General features: G+C 40.1%; 1 protein-coding gene across 3 annotated transcripts in view; it reads right to left on the reverse strand.

Moving 5' to 3' along the window:
* RTKN2 (rhotekin 2) overlaps positions 1-22,892 on the reverse strand; it is a 51,891-nt gene that overhangs the window by 17,694 nt on the left and 11,305 nt on the right. The window contains exons 1-6 of one of the 3 annotated variants that reach the window (XM_033004279.2): positions 16,555-16,631; positions 11,905-12,104; positions 9,275-9,333; positions 5,057-5,110; positions 4,002-4,119; positions 2,237-2,437 (exon numbers count right to left, since the gene is read on the reverse strand). In XM_033004279.2, coding sequence (XP_032860170.2) covers positions 2,237-2,437; positions 4,002-4,119; positions 5,057-5,110; positions 9,275-9,333; positions 11,905-12,065 — 593 coding nt within the window. In that variant the 5' untranslated portion in view covers positions 12,066-12,104; positions 16,555-16,631. Of the gene's footprint in view, positions 1-2,236; positions 2,438-4,001; positions 4,120-5,056; positions 5,111-9,274; positions 9,334-11,904; positions 12,105-16,263; positions 16,296-16,554; positions 16,632-22,892 lie in introns of those variants that run through there. The other 2 variants (XM_042788702.1, XM_033004280.2) reach the window with 2 other exon arrangements.

Genomic DNA, 22,892 nt, shown 5'->3' on the forward strand with positions numbered 1-22,892 from the left:
AATAAACATGCACTTTACGGAGTGTCTCCAATGATTTTACCCAAAAAGCAACCTACTTACCCTGGAATTCAAAAGTATAACTGTGTTAAACGTTTTCCTTCTATGACAAATGTCAAAAGAAAAAAAACAAAACAAAACAAACAAATTTAAGCTAGAATAGAAAAATAAAGCAGGCAAAAGACTGTATAGAAATGGAAAGAGAGATAATTAAGAGTAGAGAGAATATCAGTATAACAGAAGTTAACCAACCTATGCAACCACAACCATTCAAAGCACTTTGTCACTAAGCCTTTGCAAGCAGTTACAAAGCTGACAGTTTCCTCACTAACCAGGGAGATTTCTAAGCCAAGAAGTCTGGCACAGAAGGATCACAGAGTTTTTGGAAAATGGAGAAGTTCACCCATGTGTGCTCTGAAAAGAATAAGACCTGTACAAATGAAATCTACAGAGAAAAGGTGTTCATATAATACAGAAAGTTCCCTTTTTTGTTGCAGTTTAATTTCACCTGCTGGACTGGTAATACTCTCTGGGAATACTTGAAAGATCTCTTGTAATCTTGCAACCTCTTCCCCTTTATAAGGGCTACATACCAAGGTCTTACTAATATAAATTCTGAGCCTATAAAAAAAAAATTGACAACTTATTTCTGCCTATAATAACCCATTTATTTCCAAGAATCTTTTTTAATCACCTCGCAAAGTCACCATTAAACACATCTTTGTTCGTTTAACTCTGTGTAAGAGTAACAGTCACTGAGAGATGATTATTTACAGTAGAAACAACAAGCTTCAAGATGGAAGAAAGCAAAATACAATTCCAGTTGAGAAACCAAAAGCAAAACCCAAGGGAGTAGGTAGCTGTTTAGATTGTCTACTGATACTTGTTTCTTAAAAGACAGGCAATCTATATTCAAGTGAGGAAGGCCAGCAAATAAGCTAGTGGTTATATCTGAAGCAAACTGTACCTAATGATAGTGTGTCAAGCTCCAGCTGGAGCTTGTGGAAAGCACAGCCACCTGAGATGATGCAGATTGAAAGACACATTGTCATTAGGTGGGACACACTGGAAAGTTAGTGGTAAAATTTGCTTTGTTCTGTTGATAAGATCTCTTGGATGTGTATTTTTGACTGAAACAGTCATATCAGTATACAGTAATATCGGTTTGAGAAACACAGAATACGCTTGAATGTTTCCTTTTAAAACCCTAACAAATAGATATATGAAGCTAGACTAGGACTACATTCAATACCTGACAAAAATTAAGCATTGATTCTTTACTGTTCAGCTGCCAAAAAAAAAAAGTAATTCCTTGAAAAAATTTCTAAAGAAAAAAAAAAAAAAATCAATATTATTATTATTATTATTTACAATTTAGGTACTTGGCCTGCTTAAATCTCAATGAATTAAAGTACTTGGGAAATAGTAGGCAGTTAGCTTCATTAAAAAACGCATAAAAGACTTAAGATAATTTTTAAAAGGAAACAGGTAAATTACTGGGAACGGCACTTATTTCTGTGAACACTGAAAAACAGTAAGTCATTTTAAAACGGTCTGTGCTGCAGTCAATTAAGAAAACCCTTGTTAAGCAGCCCGTAACTGCAAAGTGCCTTTGAGAGTCCAGAGTTTTACTGAAAAGCCAGCAAGTGGAGCGGCCCCCATGTGCACAGCATGCACCCCAGGCACAACAAACAGTTCGGTCAGCTTCATTAGGGGAAAGAGTACAAGAGAGGTTTCTCCTGTAGACATACCATACTTTCTTATTTCACAAAAGTTGTAGCTTTAAAGACATGTCTACCTGTCTGTCAAATACGAGCAAAATTGGCTAGGTGCAAAAATAATATGAGGGAAAGAGTAAATGTGAAAGGAAGAAAGAGAGGTAGATAGACAGAGGGACACAGATAGACTGATTGTACAAGCCTGATTTCCTCCAGAGATCAAACTAAAAATATTACAGAGTTTGCAAACAACAGTGGATGTACCAGCTAGAGCTAGCTGTGCAGCAGAAAGATAAAGCCTCCTGGTGTGCTTCAAGATCAGATTAGGCCCCAAGGCCGAGCAACATGGTCAGAATTCACGCCTACTTTCTCATTTCCTATTAAAAATGTAAATTTTTTTTTTCACTTGGGTAAGTACAGAAATAATCAGTTTCTTGGCAATTTTCCAAAAATTTACAATATATTTGGCTTATTTGTATTTTAAAAATGACAAAACCAGATTATCAATATATATGGCTTACTGGATGACCGGGTCAGCGGGCAAAAGGGATTCAGTGCTGTCTTCTTCCAGTGCAGCTTTGAGTTTCTTCCCTGTAGCTTTGCTGAGGGATGTTTTAAGCCTTTTTGCTAGTTTCTTAGGAGTGTTTGTTACATATAAAGACTCCTCTGTACAGCAACTATACACTTCAACCTTCACCTGGAAATCTGGTCTTGCTTCATCACTGAAGAGGGGGAGGAGAAAATTTCAGAGCATTTGTTAATAAACTGAGTATGCAGCCAAGGAACCCTGTTGCTGCCATATATATTAAATAACATATTTCTAATCAAGGGAAGGAATGCCATAAGATTCAGGCGAAGACATACATTAATATGGAATTAAAGACTAGAGTACACAGCAGTAACTATTGTTGAAGTCGTGAGATGGATGTTATAATTAAGCCATAAACAATTGCAAACAGGAAATTCAACGTTTATGTTAAAAACTGAAAAAAACTCCCATGTTATGGAAATACACAGGCAAGACATTCAAACACACTTAAATCTGCCCTCTGCTGTTACGCAAAAATCACATGATTGAAAACTTATCCATGCCTATGGTCCTAAATCAGGTTGAACTGTTTTAAAGACATCTTAGTCTCACCCCATCCCCTTCACATTACTGAAAAAAATCCTCTCACAATCAGCAAAATTCATCATTCATAACTTAACTATCTAGTGCTGCGTTGTTCTGTCCGCAGCCCGTGCTTTCTCTGTTTTCAGTTTTACTGATTCTCTTGTTCTCAAGCTTAGTCATCAAACCAGAAGTCTAAGCCCATCTTCCAAGTACAAATGATGTCATTACACACATGCCCATAACAAAATCGCCCCAAAGGCTTTTATAAAAAGTCTTTCTTTATCTTGCAGGATACAAGGCAAGTTAGAGTGCCTTTTCTGCTTTTGTTGCAGTATTTCACAGAAAACTATAATGGTCCAGTCTCAGATCTTTGAAAACTATCTTTGCCCCCACTCTTAACTTGAAGAGGCATTTAAGAGAGTTTAAAATATTATTGAAAGATCCACTCTCTCTCAACAACTTGGTTTTCAGAATCTGGATTTAAAAGTTTTCAGCAGTTCTAGCTTTCCAGTCAGTCTTCCTCAGGAGACTGAATCTAAATTGTTAATATAAAAAATAAAGCAGGGGGAAAAAAAAAAAAAGTGCCTCTCAGGACTCTCTTAAAAATTTTAAAGCAACAAAAAAGTACATGAGGACACCTTTCTACTCTTTTCCAGATTACTTTTAAAGCTAAGTGAATAATTTCCTGTCTAGTATTCTCCAATTATAAGGACTGTGGCTATAGCACATGCTCATATGTGTACATAGGTGTAACAGAACTTGCGGTGTGGAACAAGACTGTAGCCTGCTGTACAGAATAATACCTAAAACACTGGGTGCAACATTCATGCCTATACTTTCATAACGCTTTCCAGTTTTAGTATTAATTTCATTCTGTCCTTGAGGTACAAGTTTGTTTATCTCTCTATATAAAGAAGAAAGCTTCTGCATGGCAAAAATGAAAAGAAGTACAGTTCAAGTGGTACATCTACAACCAGCATCATTATGTACATAAAAAACAACCTTCCAGAGGTGGGGATCCACCATCCACTGAAATCAACAGGACCTCTACTGATTCATTTGCCCACAGGAAAACTAAGTGGACCTCAGCCAATCTTATTCATAATCGTATCCACTTTCAAAAGAAAACAGCAATATTTATACTTCATTCAACAGAAATAAATTATACTCACAATATGGTTACATTTTCAAAACAGATATCTGTTATTGCTTTATCCACAATAGCCACCTCTGTATCAAAAACCTCAGCTCCCATTCTGAACAAACAAAAAACCGCATAGCGCTGTGATTCTGGAGAGAGCCAAAGAAATGTTTTATTAGCCATATTGCACATCACAATACTAAATGCTTCCAGTAAGCAAAAGTAGAAGAAATGGTAATTCAGACCTCTGAGGAATTGCCCTCAAATTCTTCCCACCATAAATTTTCATCATACGATTTTATGATAATTGAACTATCAAAGTTGCTGTATAGGTAGAACAACATTCACAGAGGGAAAAAAGACCCACCTCTGCTCAACATTTTTTTTTTTTTCCCCTGATAATCAGGGACAGTTTTTGCTAACAACTTTAGAAATGTTAGTAAAAATAAAAGTGATTTTAAGAAAAAAAAAAAAAACAAAAAAAAACACAACCCTAACATTTGACCAAAGCCTGTATCATTTTATGAAAGTACGATATAGGATTAGACTATTTTGCCACGCTTAGCCCCTCTGACCCTATTGAAAATCAAAGTGAAATCAATGCCAGGTGACAGCTGGAACAGATTTAAGGTTAATCTCCATGACACAGCAAAATGCATGTACTTGAAGACTATCCAATAATACACTCAACACCAACAGACAACTTTCATTTAAATTTCTCACTGGAAACAGCCTCCAATATACTCCCTCAAGTGCAGACAAGACATAGAACAACATGTTTAACCAGAAGTTTCTCAGCTAGTCATTTAATAACAACACTTTTCAGTTGCCTCCTCTGGAATTTCTACTCAGGAGGACTTTTCAGAGACTAGGGTTTAAACATACGGAACCACAGGGCTTTGAACTAACTCAGCTCGCTAGAACCAACAATTTTAAGTTAAGAGCAACTACAGAACAACCGGAGTAAAATATAGACCTACTGAAAGGTCAAAGAAGGGGTTGAAATTAGTACGGACTTCCCCATCCAGTTTAAATTTACAAGCATAAGCAATTGCTTATCACAGTAGTTCATTTCACCTTACATACTTTCTTTATTGCTGAAGTGATCAGAGCCTTTCCACATTAACGGTATTCGAATATCTAAAGGGAAAAAAAAAGTAGGGAAATTAAGTTATAGCCAATACTGTAGATCTGTGATCAAAACAAATTACAAAAAGTTTCTTGTTTCTTTTCCTGATCTTCTGGAGGTAACAGGACCTTCTACCCAAAGAACAGCATAGTTATTACAATTTTCTTATCTATGTCAAAAGAAAATTCATTGATTAGTTCAACTTGGAAGTGTCATTTTTCTTTTAGACATTACACTAGGAAAAGACTATTTTAAATCTCACTTGAAAGTACTTGAAATAACATTTCAGAGTGACTGTGTAACAGTTCTGAGAAGTATTCACAGAACTCAGAGGTTCCGAGTCCATTATTATGCATAGATGTAAACCGAAACTCTGCTTGCCTTGTGCTGAAAACCACTTATCTGACTGCAAGAAGAAAAGCTTCCTGTTTTAAAGGAAAGACTGGGATACTTACACTGCAAACACTTAAGTCTTGTTTTGCTAACCACAGAGAACATATCACTTGTAAACACATTCTCAGTTAGAATTGTCTTAGGTGGCATAAAAAGAGTTTAGAATATTTTTTTTTTTTAACTCAGAAATACCCTTCTGCTTCGGAACCATAGTAGAGAGGCAATTTTAAGTCATGCCTGTCATTTTAATATTAGGAAAGTATTTTCTTACAAAAATTTTCCAATTTATCTACTCAATCCAACACAGTACTGAGTGACATTTTCCTCCAGTTTCAAGGACTCAGGTTTAGATTCAAAGTTTCTTATTAGTCCCTTGTTAAAAGACAGATGCAGTGGGGGCTTTAAGAAACCAATTTTGGATTTATAAGTACAACACAGTATTGTTTAAAAGTCTATGCAATATATTCAGTGACACATGATGGCAGCAGTGAACAGCACTAGCTCGACTGTCTTTTGATAAAAATCTTCAATATTGTTATAAAGGAATATTGCTGACTCCAGTGTTGATCTTCATATGAGGCTGACAGAAAAATCCACATATAGTATGCTAAGATGCAAAACAGTAGTGGTAATTTGACAACAGATTGTCCCGTATTCCTACAGGGGCTTACCCACAGAACTTGTTGATTTAAGTGAAAATGCATGTAGCCACTCTGTTTCAGAAATTACATAAAATTAAAAATTTTGATTTAAAGTCATTTTGATTGTATTACGGGAGATCTTATTATAGATGCTATTTCAGTTTGGAAACTTGCAAATTCATCTATTTTTAAGTGTTCATGAAAACTAATGAAGTTTCAACAGTGACCTGCCAGTATACAGCTTGAGACTGCCACAATTTTCTAAAAATCAATACATCACCATGTTCTGAAACTGCCTTTCACTTCTAAAGATGCACTTGCATAGTAAGCATTTCTAAAAACAGCGAGTTTTTTAAAATAAACAGAAGTAGTTTAATTAAAAAGGTTATAGAAGTCTCTCTCAAACTTTAAAAGTATATATATTTATCTCTGTCAGAGACAAAGCACAGAATGGTTCTTTCCTAAAAGACAAAGGGCTTAAATTTACATAAGTATGTAAAAATAGTTACAACAAAAGCCTTTTTTCATCTTCAATCATAGCAAACTCTGAATGACAATTTTAATGCACTCAGTAGGTCTCATTAACAATTAGTGTACTAGATTAAAGATTACTTCTGTATGCCACTTTGAATATCATGCTAGGTGAAAAATTTACACCTTAGAAAATCAGCAGGATATACATAGTCAATTGCTTGAAAAAGTTTAACATGATATTGTAAATCAGTTTTCAATTCATTCTTGGATTGAGAGCGCTGCCATTTATCAAAAACAAGGATCAATTTTCACACACCTTAATTTCAGTTACCATTAGCTGTAAATCCATGTGGATTCAAATTGGATACATTCAAGCACTGCAATTAATCAGATTTAAAGCCAATGATTCCTTTATAAAATTAAATTATGATTATGCTTTTTGATCAAGATTTACTGTATCGTCTTCTGACAAAGTAATTGATTGATAACATAAATTACATCATTTATTCACACATGTGGGGGATAAATAAGTAAAAATAATGGAAGTGTGAAAATCTGTGGAATAAGGAATACACTCCCCACACAGTATCTGACATACAGTTGCTTTCTGTAGGAGTACATTCCTCAGTACTCCTGCATAGCTGCTCCTGAACTTTTGGTGTTGGCCACATGATCGCACTTTTTTTTGGTAATAGTCTAAGCTTCTGGCATGTACTAACCATATGATACATTAACATATTTATAGTTGGATGGATTACTTTACCCTAAAAAACTCCATTCTACATCTTCAATTCTTAAATTACATCCCCTGTCGTATTACATGGACTACCACTCACTCCTCATTTCCAACCTCTCCCAGACAATTCAGTCACGACATCTCCCGATTCCCACTGCTTGTACTCCCAGCTGCATTCTCAACACGGCAGCCACACGCACAGGCGCTTGTGCCTTCCAAACACACAGGGCAACTCCGGCTGCAAATCCACAGAAGGTCGGTATACAAGAGAGAAGTGCAGCATGCTCAATTTGCTACACAAGAATTGGGAAAGACAGGGAAAGAAGAATAATGGGACGTTACAGACATGAACACACTGCAGCTGTGGAAGCAAACAGGACCTGATTTGGCATGCTAAATGGACAGAGGGTAATGGGTCAGAGGACAACACAAGGAGGAACCAGGGAAGCATGTATTAATGTCATCTCAGGATGTCCCAGTCATGCATCTTGCCCAGAGGCTCCTGCCCTTGCCTATCCCCACAATTTCTTCCTGTGTACCCCAGCTCTCCACTTCTCAGCCACACGCAGTGGAAAATAAGGAGTTAATAACAGGTGATCTACAGAAAGCATAGATCTCTCAGCAGAGGCCCAATAGAACACTTAGGCTTTCCTGCTGTAAACTGGACCTGGCTAAGCTTCCTGACACGAGTATCTGAAGAGGGGCAAGGCATGGGAGCATTCTAGCACCCACAGACTTGAGTTCACAACGAGGTAGTTGATGCCTCTTTCTCTTCTTCGCCTCAGTCTATGCCACGCTTCTGAGGATCATAACCTCCAGTTTGAGAACCACTATGTTAGTAACAGGACAGAATCATTAACAGATGGCACATAATAGGAAGTGGTGTATTTCACCCTTCTATTCTCTTGTCCCATTAGCTAAATGTTTCATATGCCAAACAAATTTTTCATACTAAAAATAAAGTCCTTACACAATTCTTATTTTCTAAAGATAACAAAAGTGTATTATATGATCCTAAACTCTTCACTGCTGATAACTCTATAAATCCAAAGAAAGATGTAACCACAGCACAGACAGGCAAACAGATGCTTTCATCCAACTACCATAAGGAGGAAAGACAGATACACATTCTGCAAACAGCTGTGCTGGCAGAAAACATTATTGAACCATGTGCTCATCACTCTTCTACTAGAAGCTACCTTGCTTAAAGATATGTCAAAATACACAGAATTAACTTAAACAGTTTAAGTAGTGAGTCCTTCTACACTATTTTATTTTCAATGAAGCAGGTCAGGAAGCACAAACAGATCTGTTAGCAAAGCTAGCAGAACAGCCACAGTGAACAACTACAGGAATGCTGAATGTTGTCGATTGGCATAGGCAACCAAAAGGATAAATTCATAGTGCTGAAGTTTGAGAACAGGCCAGGAAACAGTGTACCAGCCCACTGGAAATCATTGTTAAATACTGTTGTTAATAGTTCAAATTGAAACCATACCACTATACCTTTGCTGTAGTAATGTAATCTGCATTAACTAAATAACATTTGCATACTAGTTGTAATTCTGCCTTCAATTTGTTACACATACCCTGTATGATCACATCAAAATTTGTCTTTGTGAGGGAAAAAAAAAAAAAGTTATCAGCACATTTACACTTATTTAGCTTTGAAATATATCCAGTGTTTAGTGACAAACAGAAGAAAGTATTTCCCACTGTCAAAGTCCTTGAAAGTAAAATAGAAATACTAGGTAGGATCTATAAGAGAACGTGTGTAACTTAAAAGCACAAGTCCCCTTGAAGCACAAGAGGATTTTTGCCCCTGAACCACATATGCACTTTAAAAATACCATCTTATTTGCATAATTTGTATTACAAGTTACTGTCCAGCCAATTTGCTCCTATAATTAAGTGACTACGCAAACACTTACCTGATATAGCAACCTTTGCTTTGCATGCCACCCGGTCTTTTGTCCCATTTTCTGAAGACCTGCCAAAAAGAAGAAAAGAAAAATGAGGTTGAGATCTGTGCATTCAGACTTCTAAAACTCAACCCTTTAAACATTAAAAAGTGTCAGGGTTTTCATATTAGAGTTCATTTAAAATGTTTTTCTTTAAAATTAAATTTGGTATCTCTGGTTTAAGACATGAGCCATTATATTCTTGAGGATAATCTGGAAGGGAGGTATACCATCAATTTTCTTAATTCCCTATAAAATTTTACTCCAAAGCTTATTTAACCTGCATATTAAAAGACAAGTAGATTCATCTTCCTTGTCTTTTCCAGCTCCAACAGAATCATAAACATTATCAACTTTTCCCCTTCTGTACACGTCAGTGAATAAGCACCTTAATTTATCAATTCTATTATTGGTTAGAAAATTGTGTCCTCCTCTATTAATACAGACCAATTACAAAAAGTTACATTGCTAATATTGTGATTTTACATGCAGGCAGACAGTTTGCTAAGTAGCCAGTGTAGATCTCAAGGTCAACCTTAAAATGAATCAAAAGACTCTGTAGATAATGAGTAACAACAGAGTGCTCTCCTTTTATCTGCCACTGCTCATAACTCCTAATCAATAAGGTAAAATGCAAATTTCTAGCTGTTACCAATATCCTGACTTCCAGAGGCAGTTACAGTGTCTTCAGAACTCACAGATTACAAACCCACATAACAAGAAACAGGGACAAAAATTCACTTGAAAACCCTAGAATTTTCTCTCAGCCATTGCCATCTTACCTGGATTAAGCTTTAACCAAATTCCAGTCTTGAGCAAACACTGAAAAAAGAACTGTAAATGCACTATCAACTATCAAAGATATGATCTAAATGGTAGAGAAGTAACTCTATAGCATGCATCTCTTCTAACGACCTCCACTGACAATGCAAATGACACCTTAAGACAGAACTCTAAGTAATGCATGACAGACACAAACCAAATAAACAATACAGCTGACTATGACTGTAAGAAAAAAATACAGCTGTTCAGATATCTCCAAATATCTCTGCCCTGTTCTGGACATGTACCATCACCATTCTGTAGACACTGACATCAAAGACCAGGAGTGGAGTAAATCAGCATATATACATACTTTATATTATTCCATTGTTAAAAACATAAAAACATAAAAGATGAGTCACTATAAAGTGATAAAATGTGTTCGGCCCCTCACTGACACCGAGGTCTGGAGCACGCCCAAAGGCGGGCAACAAAGCTGGTGGAGAGTCTGGAGCACGAGTCCTGTGAGGAGCGGCTGAGGGAACTGGGGGTGTTGAGCCTGGAGACAAGGAGGCTGAGGGGAGACCTCATCGAGCTCTACAACAACCTGAAAGGAGGTTGTAGCAAGGTGGGGGTCAGTCTCTTCTCCCAAGTAACAAGCAATAAGACAAGAGAAAATGGCCTCAAGTTGCGCCAGGGGAGGTGTAGATGGGATGTTAAGAAGATATTTCTTCACTGAAGGGGTTGTCAAGCGTTGGAACCAGCTGCCCAGGGAAGTGGTGGAGTCACCATCCCTGGAGGTATTTAAAAGACGTGTAGATGTGGCACTTAGAGACATGGTTTAGTGGTAGACTTGGCAGTGTGAGGTAATCGGTTGGACTTGACGATCTTAAAGGTCTTTTCCAACCTAAACGATTCTACGATTCTAAAGGCCTTCATCTTAGTAGGAAAAAGCAATACAACTGCAATAATTACAGAATATCACAAGTTATAAGTGCTAGTTTTCAAAATCAGCTTTCACGATAATATTTTATACACTCAGAAAATGCAGTTCTTTCCTTCAATAAATTCCTCCTGAAAGACTGCATTTCTGAAAGCAAAAAGCAGCAGGACTGTTCCTATAGATACACGTGACTGGACATAAGCATGTACTCAAAGACTTTTTATGATAAATTGCAATATAGTATTTCATTAAAGTAATAACCTGAGAGCAATAGTGTCTCAGCACCATGATTCTCAACATTGCATCCAAAATATATTCCATTAGACAAAAAATTATAACTTTATTCAAATAAACCAAGTAATACTTTAGCTCATTCAACAGTTAAAACATGAGAACATTTTCAACTAAACTGATTTTTCTTCCTATTACTTTGCTGCAGTTAAGAAAAGTGGCCAGCAGAGGGTACCAATTAACCATGATGATTCCATCATTAAAGGGACCTTAACAATAGAAAGAATAAGTAGAAATAGGTGTATTCTGACTTCGAGAGTTTTGTTTTGTTCCTTCAGACTGCGTTAGGTACCTTTCTGTATGTTAAAAGTAATCAAGACAATATGTCTATTATGTTACATAATATTCAGATGCTGAATTATAGTTTAATATCAGTAATAAAATTTACCCACAAAAATATGACTTGTATTTAATTTTTTAAAGTAAAAAGAAGATACTGAAATTCTCTTATAAAGTAATGTTTTAAGGCAGCAGTAAAGTATGTTTGTATGGGGGAAGACGGAAGGAAGAGTTCAAATCCACTTTCCTAGACAGGCTGGCTAAGAATTCACGTAAACAAAAGCCTGCTTCATAATGTTCCATTTGAATTGGAGCTATTACTCACCACTCTTCGGTTCTGCAGGACATCGACTCTTCTTTTTGCTTCTGGAGCTCTGTCCGGTATGCAAGTATACGAGCATTGCAAACCATCAGGTTTTTAACTGCTTGCAAGAGTTGGTCCTTCTGCGTGCTCACCGCAAGTAGTTTACAGATGCCTTCTCGCATGCGGATTTCAAAGTTCACCTTCTCTTGGATGTCACATTCCTAGATATGCAAAAGACAAACAAAGGACTAAACAAAACTACAATTAACAATATCCTGTCTTTTTAACAGGCTCTACTTATTTCACAGTTGGGATAGAAAACCCTAGGTTTTAATTATATGCAGCCATTATGATGGTTACTAAACGTAAAATGATGGCTGTCTCTTCAAGAACAAGAGTAAAACAGCACGCAACAGATTCACTACATCCATTCTACATGCAAATTCCAAGCCAGGTAGTAACATGAAACTCACAGTAGCATCTGAAAATTACTAAAAATATATGTGCCTCAATGTGTCATTCATAGAATAACAACATATGGTCCCCTCATATGGTCATTGAGAGGCATAACTGAACAAAGCTTATAAATTAACAACCCACTTCTTACAGTGATTGCTACTAAAATAATCTCTAAACTCAGGAAAATATCTGAAATATTTTAAATCAGAAATTCATCCTCATTATTTCTTTGGCCATCTTAAAATGGGTTAAAAAATGTGGGGTTTTCACTTCTGATTAATACAAAATTCAAGTAACACCAGAAGCAAAAAAAGGAGAATATCCCAACACTCGACCGCTTCAGGCAAACAGCTGTGGTAGCTTCAATACTACACAGGGATCATGCCCTGCCTGATGGCACAGCCTTGCACACTTTTCATTCAAAACTGTGAACTAAGATAGAGTTGCCTGTCTAGTCACTAGAATTCTGCATCACTGGCTTTTTTTTGAAGGAGGGGTTTTTTTTAAGGTATTATAAAAACTTCTGGGAAGTCAGCTTTTTCCTACCTCCTTTCAGAGAAAACATTTATAAACATACATTATTCCTCACTTGGCACTTCAAAGAAGTCAATCCACACCAAGACAGAAGATAGTTAAGATGAAGGATCACAGTCAGCTTGCTGTCTCCCAAAGGGGCACTCGATGCCACTGATGCCTCTGATGCACTTTCCCTTGTTATGTGGCCAACCCTGGCCAAACCAAATATTTCTGACACATGAAAACCAGAGTGTTGTCAATGCATTGCAGGGTTGCATTGCAAATACATTGCATGTCGGTGATGAGTGAATCTTTTTCAACACTGAGCAAGAGTGTCCCAACTACCTCTGGAATTAAAAGCATCATGTCAGTTTTCAGTTTTATAGCACATCTGAACTCAAAACAAGTGCTGTAGGGATGGATCTATAAGCAATTGACTGAAACTCACGGTACAGTAATTTGAATTTACAAGTTCAGCATTTCCAGCTGGAAGAAAAGTAACTGCAACTGCTCTCCCTCAAGCCTCTAAACAGGACAGAAACCAGAGGGAGCTAATTCCACCACAACTCAAGCACCTGAGAAATCTAAAACCCATGAAAGGGGTGAGGGTGGACAACTTTCTTCTTTACTTGGGACTCACTCTGTCATTAGCTGCCTTTGACAAGAGAAAGTGACCCTTCATAGCAGTCACAGGAGGCAGGTAGAAGTTCACTACATAGTTGCCACCCATTCCCTCCCAACTTTACAAGAGTGGGTTTTACTGGCTTTTGAAGGCCTGATGCCATATGTAAAGATACATGAAGTTTCAGCTGCTGTTCCATCTGCTCACAGAGCATTTCTCCTTCCAAACCACCCGCCTCCATTACCCTAATGGAAAAGTAGCTCCAGTTCATAAGCCACACTCAGCACCAGCACAGCAGCATACTCAAGTTGTAATACTCTACTATATGGCATCTGAAACAGAGCTGATCCTCAGCTACTTCAGAACCCTATTCTAAAAACCCAGAGGCCACCAGATCCCTTCAGTGTTATAAGCCTCTCCTATTTCCCACCTCTTCCAATATAGACAGCAACTTCCTTCTTGTTAAAATGGGACCTAGAACAGAACAGAAAGTTCTCCTGCCTCGTATCAAGAGCCAGCAAGTCCTTAAGCCCCCATATGCAAACACAGTTTCTCATTTCCCTCAGGTAATAAAGGAGGTGGGTTCCCCCCACCCAAGATGATAAAGACCCCAGGCTTGTGTAATCAAGCAAAGCAGGACAAATATGTGTTCTACTGAATTTGCTAGAGTTTAAGACAATTTAGTCACACAGTGAGAACACAGATGATGATGAGACACCACCGTGAAGGAGGACACTAATAAAGCACAGAGGACTCTCCAGAAACTAAGTACTCTCAATCTGAGACCCCATGAGAAATTTTTGGAACATGCAGAGGTTACCATAACACAGGCTCTCTGGAACCAGTGGGGGGTTTGGCGGTAAACAGCTCCCAAAGCTCACATCAGATGTTTTCTGTAGAAGTTCTACTGGTATTCCCTACAGGAAATATATATGAAGGCCTGGGACCCAGTATGGCACCACAGACTACCCCAGTTTCCCCCTTGATTGATTTGCTTTCCAAAGTTTCAACCACAACCAGTGCAGGATAAAGCAGTGCACCAACACCTCCACATCCCCAGCATCTGTTCCTCTATCCACTTTTTTTCTCAGTGCTCACCCCAGAAGGAAGGGAGAAGCGAATAGCTTTCATCTCTTTTATTCCAAATCAGATTTTGTACAGCTATGAAAAGCTAAGCAGAGCCCACACCTGCCCCTAAGAAATAATTACTTGTTGTTTGAGCCTACTAATACATCAGCTGTTACAAATTTCATCTCAGAAGAGTGAAACAGTACTTCCCCCTAACATTGCCCAGGGTAACAGACCTCTACAATGACCCAGCACAGACCGTGGCTCCTCTCCGGGTCTATCACCTGGTACATAACTATGGTGAGGAAATACACTCTGCTAGTTTGGGGCGTCTACATGGATTCGTATCAGGACTTTCAGAGCTACACCAAGGATTTAGCCCATGCTATTATCTCAGCCAGGCTCACATAAAACATTCTGGACTAGCATTAAATGGTTTTGGGGCCATAGTTTAAATAATTGCACCATATAAATCTCATCTGAAGGAATGACTTAGCAGCCTGATTTGGAATGTATGAAGTTCTTTGTGTCTACCAAAAAAAATTGGTCAGGATTTTTGGTTTTCTTTTTTTTTTTTTTTCTTTTTAGTTCCTTCTAAAAATACGAGCACACCATCTGGACTTGGAGGAATGACACAGCAGTGTTTTGCCATATGCTGTCTACTAATGCACTGCTTCCCTTGTGGTCTCCATCCTTCCCCCACCAGTGGCAGCATAACCCTGGCAAGATTACTAACAGCTGCCGAGATTTTCAGCCCCACACTCCAGAACTGCCTAAGCAATACTTTCAGAAAGAGTATTTGTATTCCCCACCTAAGTATACGTAGAATGTAAGAAATTTTAAAGAATTTCCAGTTCTACATAGGTGACGGAGTCACAAAGCAAACAAAAAATCCAACAGCAGCAGCTAAGAATAGTGATATGGATGCTGCTGAAGGCAGGACAGATTAATATTTTACTTTATTTAATTGATAACTTAAATACAGGCTTTCAGAATCTTATTCTGATGTACACTTCTGATTTATTACCACAGTGGCTTACATCTAAACCCCATAGGTCTACTATACTCATTTAAAATAAGCAATTAGTCAGGCAGTGAGTATTATTCTAAAACAGAGGCCATGAAGTCAACGTACTAGCTCAGGGAATTGCCTAGCTAGACACACGAACGAGTATTTGTTGCAAAGGACAGTAATAGCTTTAGAGACGCAGTTGAGCTCAACTAACTCGGGTTTTTAAGTGAATCGAGGTTTTAAGAAAAACCTTCGTTAATAAGAAAACCAACGGCTGCAGGATTAAAGCGCTGGAAAGGCTCAAGCTCCACGCTCCGGGACCCTGACGAGGGCGAGCGGGGAGCCCAGCCCAACAAAGCAGCGGCACCCGTGGGGCGGGCCGGGCACCCGTGGGGCGGGCCGGGCACCCGTGGGGCGGGCCGGGCACCCGTGGGGCGGGCCGGGCACCCGTGGGGCGGGCCGGGCACCCGTGGGGCGGGCCGGGCACCCGTGGGGCGGGCCGGGCACCCGTGGGGCTGCCGCTCCCCCCACACCCCCGCTTCCCCGCACCCGGCCGGGGCCGCCTGGACCACTCGCCCCCTCCGCGGGCAGCCGGCCCGGGGGCAGCGCTGGCTCCCTCCCTCCCGGGGCGGGCCGCCCCCCACACCCACACCCACACCCCACCCCACCCCACCCCGGAGCCGGAGCCTTCCCCGCCGCTCACCGCCTCCTCGCCACCGGCGCCCGGCACAAACCGCCGCCGCATCCTCCTCGGTTCAAAACTCCCGCCCCCCGCAACGGCCGCCGAGGCCCCGCCCCTCGGGGCCGTCCGTGGGCCCCGGGCCCACCCCCACGCGCGGCAGGAGCTGGGGGGGCGGGCAGCTCCCCCCTCGTCCCGCTGCGCCCCAGCCAGCGGCTTGCAGAAACGCCTCAGCGACTGTACCTGGCGGTATTACCACCTCCCCAGTATTTAGCCAGAATAGTGAGTGTGGAATAATAAAGTCCAAGACGGTACCTTTCTTGGCTCCCCGTTTCTTTGTTCCGTGTTAATTCAATTTTTCTGAAACAGGCCGATGCCGCTTCTTTCTGATTAATTTTTTTTAAAGGAGCGGGAAGGAGAGGCTGGTAGCCGCCTCCCCGAGGGCAGTGCAGAATGCAGCTCTGAGGCGAGCCATGAATTTTTAAGCATGTTCTTAAGTCTCCTGCAGTTCATTTAATTATGCATCTTTAATATGATGGTACTTCAATAGCTGTGCTCGTAGCATGTATTGTGAAAAGTATATTATACTATTATATATTAAAATACAAGGGCATTAATTATTCATTGGATCGACTGGAGAGGAATGGGAGCCATCTCTCTCTTCTGCTGCCAGTTTTGCAGCTCTGGTTGTCTCCAGCAGATGCAACACATGAGCCAAAATAGTGTTTCCCATCCATCCCTCATCCCTGATTTCTTGGCTTTCCTCTGAATTCCTCCTCAGCGGGTGATGGTCACAAGCACAGATCCTCATTGCCTCGCACGTGGTTGTCAACATTTGCGAGAAGTAAAATGTGCTGGAACGAGTGAGATACACAGTGTTGCTAACAGCTTTCTGCAGAAGACAGAAGTCTCCCAGCTAACATATGCTTATTTGAAATATAAGAAAGTGCAGTTAGAAGGGAAAATTTGAAAAGCCTTGTTGCTTCATCAGGATTTCACATAGGTACTTGGCAACTCTGCCTGTCCTCTGACATTTACAACCAGGACACAAACACAAGGGGCTAGCCTTCAAGGAAAATCTTGAACTTCTGGACCAGAGGTGGAGGTCAGAGGACAGGGAGCTCTGCTTCCCTCCGAAGTGTTCGAGTCTCACCTTGAGGCAGGGACGGCAGTGGCAGCTCTTTCTGTCTCCATCTTGGGCCACGCTCCTGAGGCATTCAGATACTCATGAAACACCTTCATACCATCCTGAAGTCTTCTGCATACCATTGGCAGGACGCATGCCACAGCTGGGAAGCCCTACCCTAGGTGATATACTTACAGACACTACAGTTTTTCCTGGTTTCAGATACTCCCCCCGTTCTTTAGCTACTGCGACTTTCTCAAAAGAAGTCTTTCCGCACTACATCCAGCGGAGAAATCCCATCAGGCAGCCAAAAGGCTTTTGTTTAATCAAGGTATGATCCTTACAACCTGTGTACGAACAGCCAAGATATCTAAGAGTGGGTTTCAGGGAGATCAGAAGGAAAGTCTCCGTGTAATCCTGGTGCTTCATGCATCCCAGCAGGAGCCTCGCGTTCCCATCTCTGCTACAGAGTTCAGGATTTCAGAAACATCAACAGAGACCCAGCAAAAGAGGGGAGAACACAAGGTGCCGAATCAGAGTGCCTTTCTGCTTCACGGTGAGACATATCTCTTAAGGTGTGGTCTGGCATCTCCTGAATCAGTCAGGGATGGGATCTGAGCCTCTAAAATCTCCAAGTAATTCTCTGGGCTACAGAGGAAAACTAGGAACAGTAACACGTCATGGCGAGACCATTCCTGGAATTGAAAGCAAACAAGTGAAAGTCTCAAGTTAACTGAACTGCATTATTGTTGAATCAGTGCTTGACCAAAATAAGTGAGAAGGAGCTCCAGTCTCAACAAATATCGATGGCTGAAACCCTTTGATGAATTTTACCTAAACTATGGGAGCAGCTGGAAATGATAGCTTTACTGTAGAGATAAACAAATAAAGAAAGAATCACTATAAGTCTGTCTTACCAAAATTCATTCACCAACCCACGAGATAGTGTGCTACCACAGAAAACTAATGCAGCACATAAAAAAGACACATTGAAACACTTTTCACCCAGCCTCATCCCAAGCAGTTCAGGACTCCAGGTTAGACTCTAGAACAAAGCCACTGGTTCAAGTTTTCCAGAAACGCTCCCTGCGAGACTACCGAGAACGGCTGTCCCAGGTGGGAACCAGAAGGGCTTTGTCAGAAGCCAAGGTGGCTGCACGGTTGCAATAAAAATCACTGCAAAAGGACAAGTTATGCCCCAACCTATTTCAGGCACTCAGCATCTCTAAAGCCATTTTTGCTGGTGGTGTAGACAGCTCCCAGGAATCTGTGGCACCTTTCCAAGAATTTTAGATGCTAATTAGCATGGGTTTGCAGTACAGTCTGTTCAACAAATCCTAGTCTTAATAAGTCCCAAAATGTGACTACTAATAGCGTAAAGAGCCCGTGCCTGCAGCCCTTACACGTTCCTACTGACATTGACTTGAATTGGAACCCTTAAGAAATCAGTGGGAGTTAAATATGTAGGACTCAGCCCTAATTAACATGAATAGTATCTTCTCAAGCTCAGTGCCTATCTGCTCTTGAGATGGCTTAAATGCCCAGTTTTCCACTACATTAGAAACATGTTACTGCAAAGTCTGGCTTTTCACGCTCTTGCACCTGCTTCTGCTTTGGTCCCCCTCCACATCCACTTCCTAGCGACATTCAGTTTTTTCTTTATAAAATCAAGCTTCATAATTCAGTCGATCCATCAGAAAATTAAAAAATTAAACATTTCACTGAACTTCTAGTCCTTTCTCTTAAGGGAACATGAGACTGAGGCTTTAAACAGCATTTCTGCAGGTGTTGTATGAGGCGAGATGTTCTCTCCGCACCCCCAAGCCTAACTCCAGCTATGCTGTCCTGCTGTTGCAGCACACATACTGACTGGAAATGAAGGCTTTATGCCATCTATATTATCCAGAGATTTGGGATTCAGCTAGCAACTGTTCTGCTCCCTAATTTAAGAGTAATCCCAGCAGACAGCAACAATTAAAAAGGAAGCATTATAACCATGTTTTCTTCTCCAGATAAGCCTCCACTGAAGGGCAAAGAAACCAAGGAAAATCCTGCTCAGTCACTGCTGCACTAGTTCACAGAAGCCAGAAGAGGGTAGGGTGAATTAAACAAGGGATCTATATCGTGCCTTCTGGGGTTTCTTAAGCGAAACATTTATTTCACATGAATCACACCTTCACACCATCCTTTTATTTGCCACTCTATTTGCATTGCAAAGCATTTGGCTTCCTTCTAGTATTAGGGAAACTGGAGAGCAGAGGAAAGATCATTGTCTATCTAAATCACTGTTCTGCTCAAGTGTTACATCAGCATATTATTTTAAACGTTAGGCCCATCATTTTGGTTTAGCAGGTACAAAATGTCTACACCTACTCTTGACAGCACTGCAATATTTTTCTTAATTTCTTAGTTCCCACAGCTTGCTACACCTACTCCTTGAATATCATCAGAGTGTGCCAGTAGAAATCTATTCAATTCCTATTCAGATTTATCTTAAATGGAAATATATGAAGATTTGTACTGGACACATGGAAAAGAATTTGCAGGGCTTTTTATAACTGACTTCTGCTTATTTAATTATAAACTGGAAAGCAAACTGTTGCCATTGACTGCCACGGACTTTGATTACAATGGCATGCGGCCATTATAGATTGGTTACTCTGGAATTTAGGGTGTTTGCCTGAACGCTTACTGAAGCCGGGGCTAAGTTAAAAGGCAAAATTATTAGCTTAGGTAACTACTTTCTTCATTTCAGGCTGTTGAGGTCAGTCGAAGTCTTTCCATTCACTTAGCTGGGCTGAAAGTCAAGATGTAGTCCTACAAACCAAATGAAATATGGGTCACTACCTTACTGTCATGTGCTTCTGCTTCAGTTTTGATTGCTTTAGGTGAAAATTAATCATCTGGCCAATGACAGTGAGCTAGAGCCTAACCCTGTCAACTTGAAAGCAATGGCAAGAGAAAAGTGTGTGGGCTCCATTTTACCTAACTGAGCAGTGTGAAGTAGGTATCTTCTCTGAGGTAGTCAGGGAGTCAGTCATTGAAGATGTCATCCTAAAACATGCAGGTGCCTAAATTAGCTAGGATGCATCATCCTTACCTTTCTCTGATAATTACACACAGAGGCCAGAATAGCTTAAACTCTTATTATTTCAGGTGTTCTCAGATTAATTTTGCCCTGAGAAGTTGCTCATCTTCTGCTCAAGGTTTTTTAATATTCTGCAGTCCTCCTTCAACTGCTCTAGTGCTCAGAATGGCACTGGGGCCACGTTTCTGTGTGATGCCATCACCAAAACATTGATACCAGGTGCTTCAATGAACTGTTTTGTTGATCGCTGTATATTCCTGTAGGATTTCTAAAAGAAACTGTAAAAGGCTGAAAAAGCACAAGGAACTGTTTTTCCTTCTTCCAGAAACTGGCTCCTCTCAGTACTCCTAATGTCAATCCCCTCTTGAATTGCCTCCAGATTAAATTACTGCAGCCTCTTTAAATCAGCATGTATGAGATAAATGCACTCAAAACACATTTCATAACAGAAATAGTAACTCACAAAAAATCCATCCCTGTGTGAATTTGGAAAATAATTTCTGAGATCAAACCTGAAAACCTTAAAAATCAAATTAAATACTGCATGACTTTAGGCTGCAGTTTGATGATCCTCTGTGTCTTAAAGTTGCTCATGCACAAGACTGGGTATGAAGTGTGGTTAACCGAAGTAGACCAGTCACATGTACTCCTCTGTTTCTGCTTGGGAGACCAGGGGCATTGGTTTTGAAGCCAATTCACATGTGATCCCCACATAAGTACAGAATCAACCCCATCAGAAGCATTCTGTTGGACAAAGATCCTCACAGGTGATTGATAGCTTCACTAGAAGCCTTCCTCCAGCTGAGAAGACACTTATTGTGGACACAGTATCTAACAAAGTATGAGATTTACAGCCTTTCTCTAAGATTAGAAATTTATATGGTCTCTCTTTTCTGTGTGACTTCCTATCTCCACAGGAGCTGAAGGAATGAAATTATCTTTAATTCCTTTCAACATCAAAGTTGGTTGAAACTGGCTACTTGGATCCACTGCTAATAGGGAAACATTTACACACACAGAGAAATGATGGTCATACAAAAATGATACTGCTGTGTAAGCCCAGAGAGGTCCTTTCAGCTGCTCAATATTAAAGGGACGCTCAGTACAAAAAGGATTTCTCAGAGGTCACTGTCACTCCCATATCATACCTTTATACCAGGATTTCTCTGTTGGGTATACAGTCCTGCTTTGGTTTCTTGTGCATTTACTGCAGGTGGTGTTTGGTGTATAAAATATCCATCTGAAGCAATTGCATCCACATGTTTGCTGGGCAGCCTGCTGGTGAAGTCACCATTTTGTGTTATGGGAGAATCTAACTGGGTACTGTATGTTCTGGTTTTAGGGTTGGGTCTGTTACGATTTTTCCTAAGTGATCCTGCATAAGCAAGTGAAAAGTCACTGGATAATTTAACTGGATTGCCATTTTGAATTTGAAACAGGGAGCAAGTGTGCTGACAATATCACAAATCTAAAGATAAACTCCTATAATGACAGAAAATCACCTTCCTTTTTATAGCCAGAGGACTACCATCTATTGCTGGGAGTGCAGATGCAATACCCCTTCTGATAGCAATCTCCCAGGAAAAAAGATAGATTCTCCAGTTAGAGAATCAGATTTTTTGTCTGAAGGTGGGTACAGGCTGAATACTTGCAGATGGTCTTTTTTTTTTTTGTTTCCCATATGATTTAGAATATCTCTACAGAATACAATACTTGGCAAATGGTCTCTGCCTGAAGCGAGTTTGTAGTCTGGTCTGATTTCTTCCAAGTACCTGGAATGTAGGCATGCAGGAAGAGAAAAATGGCACAGCAATGTGGTTTTGAGGCCGAGTAACATAAACTGTCCTTTGGGCAGTCACAGGCATGCAAGTTCCCCCTGCACTGCAGCACTGCTAAGGAAGTAAATAGTGACTGCCCCTTAGCAAGGCATGTTTTGAGGTGACAGCTGTCATCCCAACTAGCCGAGGCACAATAGCCCATGTCTGGTAGGACGAGTGAATCAAGCACTATTTCTGTGCATTTCACACACTTTTTGGATTGTTTTGATCCTGTCTCAGGGGGCATTTGGCAGGAATCTATAGCTTACGGCAAACTCTTATTTTGCCCTAAGAAATGTGTCTCATCAGTAAGCAACTGGTTTGTCTCAATAGTTTTCCCAGTTATACTTAGGTCTATAACTGTCTATAGTTCTATAGTTCTTCCTGCCTTGTCACAAAGCTATGGTTTTTCTGCATTTTTCTGAGTCCTGAGTTGGATACCACCGGCATAAACAGGCATTTGTCACGCAGATCAGTCCAAGAAAGAGAGAGTGCCAAAACAAAAAGGATTAAGGCAAATGTTATTTCATGAAAATAACACAGTAAAAAACAAAGAATATCTCAGCACTATCAATATACTTTTTAAAAGCAACGTAATAACCATTTGTGGCTGGAAATTTCC

The sequence above is a fragment of the Tyto alba genome, unplaced genomic scaffold, assembly GCF_018691265.1.
Source record: "Tyto alba isolate M040663 unplaced genomic scaffold, T.alba_DEE_v4.0 Super-Scaffold_1, whole genome shotgun sequence".
Taxonomy (NCBI): Eukaryota; Metazoa; Chordata; class Aves; order Strigiformes; family Tytonidae; genus Tyto; species Tyto alba.